General features: G+C 55.2%; 1 protein-coding gene across 2 annotated transcripts in view; it reads right to left on the minus strand.

The window, feature by feature from the left end:
* Positions 1-2,926: 2,926 nt before the first annotated feature.
* Positions 2,927-9,641, minus strand: part of CUX1 (cut-like homeobox 1) — a 372,075-nt gene continuing 365,360 nt past the window's right edge. For both annotated transcript variants that reach the window (XM_006773399.2, XM_006773398.2), the window contains exons 18-23: positions 7,116-7,232; positions 5,879-5,962; positions 5,289-5,345; positions 4,837-4,917; positions 4,005-4,069; positions 2,927-3,709 (exon numbers count right to left, since the gene is read on the minus strand). In XM_006773399.2, the coding sequence (XP_006773462.1) occupies positions 3,640-3,709; positions 4,005-4,069; positions 4,837-4,917; positions 5,289-5,345; positions 5,879-5,962; positions 7,116-7,232 (474 nt within the window). In that variant the 3' untranslated portion in view covers positions 2,927-3,639. The remainder of the gene's footprint in view (positions 3,710-4,004; positions 4,070-4,836; positions 4,918-5,288; positions 5,346-5,878; positions 5,963-7,115; positions 7,233-9,641) is intronic.

Raw genomic sequence — 9,641 nt, forward strand, 5'->3', positions numbered from 1 at the left:
AGTTGTGTGTTTTCTAATTATAGTAAATTCAAGGGGGAGGGAGATTCAAACATATTTATTTTCTAAGAAGCATCTCTTAATATCTGATTTATTTGATACCAAAAAGATTAGGGAAAAGGTCATTTCTTTGGGTAATTTAATAATTGTATTTAATTTACAGTAGAAACTTTTATTACTTTCATTAAATTAACCCAGTTCTTTTGAACCATAATCTTGAAACATCTGAGTAGGAATCCTTATCATCCATATACAGAGTGTGCCCCCCAAAAATTTATAAACACTTAACAGTCAATTTTGAAAATGAAATGTATCTTAACATACAATGCCTTTAGAATGATACAAAGTGTGTGTATATATTTTTGGGGACACCCTATATATGTCAGTTCAGATAAACTTATTTAATATGATAATAAAAGATTTTATTTGGAGTGTTCAGCCTTTGCGGCGGGTGGCCTGCCTGGTGGGGTCTCTGGGACGTGGACGCCCCTTGGTGACAGTCAACCGGCGGAGGTCGCTACTGCCCTAGACCCTCAGCCTTCAGGACAATGGGGGCCTCGCGGAGGCGCAGATGTCACAGGCCGGGAAGTTGACGTCCACTTCTCATAAATCCCGAGGCTGAGCGCCACGCCCCCTCCCTCCAGCGCCGGCTGCCGGAAATCGCCGGGGGCCAGGGCAGGGGCGACGGGAGTGGGTCCTCACCTCTCCCGGCCCTGCCCCACCCCGTCCTACGTGGTACGGGGCTGACAGGGCTCCGCAGCCCCCACAGCCCCCGAACCAGAGCTTAGCTTAGGGCAGAGACCAGCCTGGCTAAGAAAACAAAGAATCCTGCTGGCCTTTGTGGGCTGACCCTTGGGGGCCTCCAGGAGGCCTCCCAGAAGAGGTGGAGGACTCTAGCAGGCAGGAAGAAGAGAGGGAAGCTCAGTGCATGTAAACAGAAGTATGGAAGTGAAGTGCTTGCTCCTGGGAGGGTGGGGTGCCCAGCCCCTTCTCCCCTCTTCTCCCTCCTGCCCCCAGCCCTCAGCCCCTACAGGCATATCAGCTTTTCCCTGCCCTCACTGCAGCCCTACCGCTGGCAGTTCTGTGGCCTGCCAGGGAGGGCCTCCATCTGTTGCTCTCTCCCACCCTTAGGGACCTCTGACGCGTGTAGAGGGCCCTTAACCTTTCCCAAAGCCATTTCACATCTAATTTCAGGAAACAGGACAGGCAGGGAAGGTTTTTTTTTTAATCTCAGTCTGGTGGATGGAAAGCATGGGGCCTAGAGAGGAAAGGTGGGTTAATGAAGGTGGACCTCCTGCCCACCAGCCCTGGGCTGCCCTCCACATGGGCTCTGAAGCAAGGCAGGTCTTGTCTGATGCCCTGGAGCCTAGCCCCTGCCCTTCCACACACATACCAGCTGCGCTCTCGGCAGGATATGGCCAGAAAATATTAAATGAAAACTTAGGCGTGGGTCAGCCATGCATTGTAGCTGCACACTGGCCTGGAGGCCTGGCTGGGAACCAGGAGCCCTAGGAATGAGGCTGGGACGGTGTGGGAATGGGAGGGGTGGGAGGATGACTGCCTGTCCAAAGATAAGTTGGTGCTGGGGCTGTGGACCCACCCTCCTGGGCAATGGGAGAACCTGGCCCCAGTGGACTAACCTGGTTCTGAGTAGTGGGCTGAGATCCACTGATGGGCTGTCCTTGGCCAGAGAGGGTCCCGGGTATGGAACCCTGGGTAGGACAGTACGTCTGATCCCCAGGGAGGAGGAAGTGAGGAGGAGCCGGCTGTTTAGTGACTCTGACGTACAAGGAGGAACTAGCAGTGGGAAATGTGGAAGTGGCTGGGGTAAGGAGGAGGGGAGAGGCTGACTGGTCAGGAGCATCTCTGTCATGGGGACAGGAATGAGGGTTAGGCAGGATAGGTCTACCTGGGGTCCCTGAGGGCAGGAGGCTTTGGGGTCTTGGAGGAAGGTGTGATGGGGCAGATGATGAGGGGTTCTGGGGTAGGATCCCAAGGTGAGGGCCCTGGATGTACAAGCTCTAGAGTGTTCAGGACGGAGACAGGGACAGCACAGGGTACTCTGCCCAGGTGGGCTGCAGGGTAGAAGCTGGGTATGGAGCCAGCATTTCAGGCCACCTGGCTGGTGAGTGAATGCCAATCACCACAGATTAAGAGGACGCTCCTAGTGTGGGTGGGTGGGACCCACATGAGTGGGGCTGGGCTGGGGGCCTGGCAGCTCAGAACCTATGGCCCAGAGGTGTCCCTGTGCAAGGCTGGCACTCGGGGGGCTTGGTGGCATGGGCTCCACAGTGTGTGGCAAGCAGACTCCAAGGGAAAGGGACAGGGAGAGACATGAAGTGACACGAGAGCAGGGCTCCAGGGCACACAGAAGGATGCAGGGGTTCCCCAGGAGCTGATGTCACACATCCAACACACGTCACACATTCAACCACAGACACTCAACCACAGTCTGATTTTTTGTTTGTTTTTGTTAATCCTCACCACAGGACATTTTTTCCATTGCTTTTTTTAGAGAGAGTGGAAGGGAGGGAGGGAGGTGGAGAGAGAGAGAGAGAGATCACTTGGTTGCCTCCTGCATGCACCCTGACAGGGGCTAGGGATTGAACCTGCAACCAGTTACATGCCCTTGACCGGGAGTCAAACCGGAGCCTCTCCAGTGTGGGAGCTGACATTCTAACTACTGGACCACACCCACCAACGCCTTTTTTTTTTTTTTTTTTTTTTTTTTAAGGAATGGATTTCTCTTTTTGATTGGGTTACTGGTCTGCTCAAGAGAACACAGACACTGTGGGTTTGGGTTTCAGCAAAGCTCTGAACCAAGTCATGGAATTCCTGGGCAGACAAGGGAAGAGACCTTCTGTGTGTCAGGGGCAGTGCCAGACCCCACCAGACTCTCATATCCCCAGTCACAGGGCACGGGCACCAGTGTGGCTGCAACCATATGTTTATTCAAAGCTGGACACGCAAGTGCAGATTTAACACAGGCAGATCTGTCAGTGGCCCAAGTGGCCATGCTACAATGTTCTGCTTGGCCAAGAAGCACCTGGGCCCATCAGACCAGTCCTTGGGTCTGAAGAGCCCCTGGCATGGGGTGTGCTCACTGCAGACTCTTCACCTAGAAGCCAGAATACCTGCTAAATCATAAAGCAAAAATCATGGTGGGTCTGGGGGTGGGGTAGAGTGTGACCAAGGTGGGCTGGGGGGATGGGCTCAAAGACTCCTGGCCTGTAAGGAAGGGTCCCCTACATCTTGGGAGGTGGTGATGGGTCCCAGGGGATCCCAAGTGGTTTAACCATGGCCAGAAACAGTGGGACACAGTGTCACAGCATCCCTGCTACCAGGGCTAGAGGTCAAGCTCTGGGCAGGGCCCAGGCCAGATCACAGCCTGAGATGGGGCTGAGAGACCCATATGGCTCAGCCTGGCTGGGCCATGGGACTTTCTGGACCGAGGAGGCCTGAAGTGGCTGAGACCTCATTTTAAGGGAGCCCTAGAGGACTAGGTCCTCTGGTCCTGCTGGTGGAGGGCAAGGGCAGTTTCCATGGGGGAATTTCTAGGGAAGCCTAGTCATTAGAAGCAGCTGAATAAGCAGGGGTGGGGAATGCAATCATCGCTGTTGTGAGTGGGGAAGCCCCGAGACATCACTGCCACAAGTCACCGGCCGCTGCCCCGTTGTCATTCTCGTGGAACTTGTGCAGGTGATCGGCAAACCTGTGGGACACAGAAACCTTTGCTGTGGCTGAGTGCAAAAAGGAGAGAAGTGTGTGTGTGTGTGTGTGTGTGTGTGTGTGTGCGGTGGGTGGGAGGGGAAGGCATAGAAATCTCCAGGGTTGTGCACCATGTGATGGGGTGGGGGATGAGGGCAGCAGGCATATTGGGGGGCTGTGAGGTGAACCAGAGTGGGGAGCAATGGCGGAAGGCTGGGGGACAGGGAACAGAGGAGGAGCTCAGTGGTGCTGCTGAGTGTGGGGCCATGCAGGGGAGAGGGGGCTCAGGGCATCCTCACTTCTTGGCGCAGAAGGTGGTGCAGTCCCTCTCCACGCTCTCGCTCCATGCCAGCTTGTAGAGAACCTGGCCAGGCGGAGACACCATGAGCTGCCCATCCTGCCTCACAGGCGGAGACACCATGAGCTGCCCATCCTGCCTCACAGGCGGAGACACCGTGAGCTGCCCATGAGCTGCCCGTCATGCCTCACAGGCACTCCCACAGCCACCTCCAGCCCTGGGACAGTTCTCAGGGCCCAGACCCCAGGCTGTGGGCCTTAGAGATGCTTCTATGCCCGCCTGTTTCCAAGATGGTCAGACAGGCCTGGACCTGGAAGCATCATCCCTAACATGCTGGGTGTACCCCTGCAGGCCCTGGGTCAGAGCGGATTCAGACAGGGGCCACTGGACTGTGGCCTCACTGGGGGTGGGATCTGAGGCCGGAGCCCTCCGTGGGCGCACCCCACATTCTCGTCTTCCCAGACACAGTGGACATGCAGGCATCACGAGGCCCCTGTGCTGTGCCACTAACAGGATGTCCCTTCTGTAGGCAGCCCACCTGGCTGACCCTTAGTAGAGTTAGTAAGACCCTCTTTCCTGCCTTCCTCAGACTCCCACAGCAGCCCTTCCCTTCACCAAGCCCGTCCAGGACTGGGCCCCGGATGGAGCCACCAGGCCTCTCCCCGAGGGCCCAGTGGGTGGGCTTGTCATCCCTAGGCTGGGCTGAGGCCCTTGAAGGGGACAGAAAGTGGCCAAGAGCAGATGGTGGGGCTTGTGGACGGCCTGGGTCCCTTCTTCCCTGGAGGTGAAGGGAGCATGATGAATGCAGCCCTGACCACCGCTTCGGCACCCACCAGGAAGACCAAGCAATGCAGGAACAGTGTGTAGAAGAAGCCGATGGTGCGCGCCATCTTGTTGGAGAGAACGAGCCGCCCCTGAGGAGAAAGCAAGGTGTGGAGGGGAGTGGGACAGGCCTCACCCACTCCTGCAGGGCAGGCCCCGGGGCAGCAAGGGGAGGGAAGGGCAGGCAGTTGGCTCCTGTTCCACTGTACAGGCCAGAAATCTGGGCCACAGGAATCCTAAAGTATGGCATCCTGGCAGCAGGATGCCTGAATCTACCACGAGAAGAGCTGTCCCAGAGGGGGGAGGGGATCATGTTCTGGGTCACACAGCCACTCTTGGTAGGGCCTGGGAGGGGTCCGTGAGGTCCTGGAGGCCTCTCCAGACTGGATGGCAGGTGATGAGGTGGCCTGTCAGGGTTGGTGTCTCTGGCCCAGAGCAGGTGGGCACCCAGGCGGGGACTCACCATGCTGAGTGTAGCCTTGTCCCAGGGGCTCAGGCTCAGGTACTTCCGCTGCCGCTCCTGAAGTGGGAGGGATAATGAGAGGGCCCCGGAGGACCCCACCAGCCGAGCTCACTGCAGAAAGGGACCCTGCCCTGCTGCTCCTGCAGAATGCCAGGGGCCGCCCCGGTGCCCAGTCCTATTCTGCGTGATGCCCTCCCAGGGACAGCTGCCTCTTGCTCTCTGTGGTGGCCCATTCTGCCTATGGGAGTCTTTAAGGGCAGGACTTCTATGGCCTGGGAGGTGGGGGAGGGAGTTACATAGATTAGGGGGCAAGGTATACTACAGGTCACCTGACACTGCCTGCCCCCTACCCCCGAGTGTACACGTGGGGTTAATCCAGTCACTGTCACACTCTCACAGAACCATCAGGCAGGTGTTCTGAGTGCTTTGGGCCCACCCAGGATGGACCTTGGGCCTCCATGGCACCCAAGTGGGCGTGCAGGGGGCCTGGCGGCTGTTGGAGAGCGGAGTAAGGGAGGGCTGAGGCCAGGTGAGGGGTGGGTTCTCCAGACGTCCCTGCCCCGCATGGCCCCGAGGCCAGGCTCACACACCCGTTTGCTGAAGGAGGAGAAGGGGTCCAGGCGCTCCTCGTACTGGGACGAGTACCGCAGCTCCGTGTCATCGCTGCCACTGCCCTGTGTGGGGAGAAAGGAGACCCTGTCATGGGGGCCAACAGGAAGGCCTGGGCTGCGGGAAGCTGGCAGGGTCACAAGGAGCCTCAGCAGCGCAGCGAGGGTGGGGAGGGGGCCCACAGTGACGGTGAGAATGTGGCTGGTGCCAGGGGACCCGGGGCGATGCCCAGGGTCGGGGGTCTCCCATGAAGTCAGGTCCTCTGTGCCTCAGGGCAGGTACAGGGACGAAGGCCCAGACAAGGGCTGGAATGTATAAGACAGACAGAGTTGGGCCCCATGCAAGGAGGCGGGTTTAGAAGGTGTTTGCTGGGAGTGTGGGGTGGCTGTGGGGAGCAGGCAGAGAAACCCCAGCCAGCCACCAGGTGTGTGTCCCCAGTTTCCACAGAGTCTGGGCGCCCTCTGGTGGCCCGAGAACAGCTCCAAGGTGGAATGGGTGGCTCGGGGCTGAGGGTCATGTCTCAGGGAGGCGCCCATCATAAGTGTCACCGCCCATTCTGCTTCTCCAGTCACAGAAGGGTTTCCTCGCACGAGGTGGTCCAGCAGCAGCCCTCCTGGGCCCAGAACCAAGTGAATAGATTTCCACTCTGTTCTCTCTCTCTTTTTGTTAATCCTCACCTGATACTTTTTCCATTGATTTTTAGAGAAAGTGGAAGGACAGGAAGAGAGGGGACAGAGAAAGAATGAGACACACACACACACACACACACACACACACACACACACATCGATTAGATGCCTCCTGCATACATACCAACCAGGCTGGGCGTTGAACCTGCAACCCAGGTGTGTTCCCTTGACCAGACACTTTGGTGCCGGGCTGACACCGTAACCACGTAGGACACTTGCCAGGGCCCGCTCTGGGCTCTGGATTGTTTTTTTGGGGGATGTTGGGCCAAATTCTGGTATGGTTTTAAACAAATGTAAGTCTGTGTTCCCTGCCTCTTGCTGTACCTCACCACCTCCTGGATGGATCTGATGCATGAGCCTCCACTACGGCCCTGTGGGGGGCTCTCCCCAGCTTAGGGAGGACAGCTGGCAGGCAGAGGGGGCCAGATAGCCCAGTGCTGCCCAGCAGGCCACTGCCCCCACCCCTCCTGCCTCACTGCCGCTCTCCCTGCCTGCTACACCTGGGGTTGAAACTGGGGAGGGCACTTACCCGGCCAGAGTAGTTCTGCAGGAACTTGATTTTCTCGAAGAGCTTGATGTTGTCGGCGCGCAGGCTGTCCAGCTCGCTCTGCAGGGCTTGGATGGTGTGCTGGGCCATGCGGTGCTCCTGTGGGCAGGCAGGGGGTGGGTGGGCAGCAGGGCCAGCGGGGGAAGGGGTGGCGGGAGAGGCCTCCAGGCTGGCACAGCTACTGCTCCGCTACCTGCAGCCTCTTCTTTGACCTACTAAGACCGACCCTCCTCGGGCTCTGGGAAGTGCCCCTTTTCCTCCTGTGACCTCGCCTCAGGCAGAAGTCACAGTTCTTGGGTCAGGTTTCATCATGTTTTATTTGTTTATGGTATTATCAGCCTTTAAAAACTATCATCGAGACATAATTCATACAACATAAACATCACCCTTTTAAAGTTTACAATTCAGTTTTTAAAAAAATCTTCACAATTCTATCCCCACTAATTCCAGAGCATCTTATCACCTCAATAACCTGTCCGTAGTCACTCCCCATTCCCTTTCCTCCTGACGACCACTAATCTACTTTCTGTCTCAATGGATTTGCCTATTCTGGATGGTCCTCCCTCTCATGTAAATGGAATCCTATACTATGTGATTTTAATGTCTGCCAATCTAGGGGCAAGGTGGAATGGGACCTCATTTTTCAATTTTATTCAAATGCTTAAGTAGGTGTTTTCTTCACATTGTTAACAATTCAAACAGCACTAAGAAGGACATGGTAGTAAACACAGAATTACCAAACGACCTAACAATTCCACTTCTGGGAGCATGTAAATGGAATCCTATACTATGTGATTTGAATGTCTGCCAATCTAGGGGCAAGGTGGAATGGGACCTCATTTTTCAATTTTATTCAAATGCTTAAGTAGGTGTTTTCTTCACATTGTTAACAATTCAAACAGCACTAAGAAGGACATGGTAGTAAACACAGAATTACCAAACGACCTAACAATTCCACTTCTGGGAGTACACCCCAAAGAATTGAAAGCAGAGACTCGAGAGCTATTTGCACACCACACTTGTAGCAGCATTGTTCACAGTCGCCAAAGATGGGTGACGCAAGTGCTCATCAACAGATGAATGGATACACAAATGTGGTCTATCCATACAAAGGAATAGGATCCAGACATAAAAAAGAAGACAATTCTGGCACATGCTACAACACGGAGGAAGCTTGGGGACATGATGCTTAGTGAAATAAGCCAGTCACAAAGAACAAACACTGGATGATTCTGCTCACATGAGGTGCTTGGAGGTCATTCACAGAAAGAGAGTAGAATGGGGTTTGGGGCGGGGGTAGGGGAGTTAGTGCTTAATGGGTATAGAGTTTCAGATTGGGAAGATGAAGATCCTTGAGATGGATGGTGGTGAGTGTATTTAATGCCACTGAACTGTACAGTTAAAAATGGTTAAGATGGTAAATTTTATTGTGTGTGTTTTGCCATAAGTTTTAAAAAGTACATGATAAAAAGTCTAGGTTTTCAAAGCAAAAGGTAGAATACTTAATCCTTTTTCTCTCCCATGTAATTTACTTTGAAGGCCTTCTTTTGAGGGCTGCATAGCATCCCACAGTGTGGCTGTCCCAGTCCCCGAGGGGCAGGTGGGTGCTCCCAGTCCACTGCCCGTGCAGGCAGCGGTGAGGGGAGCCTCCCTGACATCCTTCCTTTGAAGCCTCATGAGCCTGGATCACAGAGGGTCTCACTGGATCTGGCCCACTCTCCTCACGGAACCAGCACTGGGCCTGGCCCGCAGTGGGTGCTCAGTGAGTGTCTGCCCTCTCTGGTCTGAGCCTGGAAACCGGGGGAACTGTGGGTTTGGAGAGGAAGGGTCCAGACATTCCAGCATCAAGTGGCTCTCTGAAAAGGATGGAAACCTTCCTGGCTCCTATTCTTCCTTGGAGAGCGATCAGGGAGGCTTGGCTCTATGGGATGGGGAGTGGGGTCTGCAGAGTCCCCAGAGCCAGGATGGTGCCACTCTGGGTGCTCCCCTGGTCTGACACTGGGTCCTCTACACTCTGGATCCAGTGTCTACTCCCTCTGTGGGGACATCCTGGAGGCTTTAAACGAAACAGCGTGCTCCTGCATCTTTTACTCTGTCCTCACTCTCTCGGGTTCTGCTTCCTATTCTTCCAAGACCACAGCCCTCCTGCTGGCGCTACCGTCAGCATCCACGTGTCAACAGTGGGCATGTGGAGGCACCTCACATCAAAGGCCCAGAGGCAACGGACCAGTCACCTTTGCTGACCGCCCCTTCCTCACGGTGCTCCTCCAGGAAGGCCACCAGCCAGGTGCTTAGCAGCCAGTCGGCTCTCAGACCTCACAGAGCACCTCGACATCCCTCGACTGTGCGTCTCTATCGATCTCAAAGACCCTCCTCTCTCCAGCCTCCCTTGCTTCTCCAAGTCTCCCACCTGATTTACAAGTTTCTTCTTGGATGACGGTGACCACTCTGCAGCCTTCTGTCTGAATTAGCTGCCCAAGTGATCCTTCTGACCCTCCAGCCTTTGCC

This window comes from Myotis davidii, unplaced genomic scaffold (assembly GCF_000327345.1).
Source record: "Myotis davidii unplaced genomic scaffold, ASM32734v1 scaffold726, whole genome shotgun sequence".
Classification (NCBI taxonomy): domain Eukaryota; kingdom Metazoa; phylum Chordata; class Mammalia; order Chiroptera; family Vespertilionidae; genus Myotis; species Myotis davidii.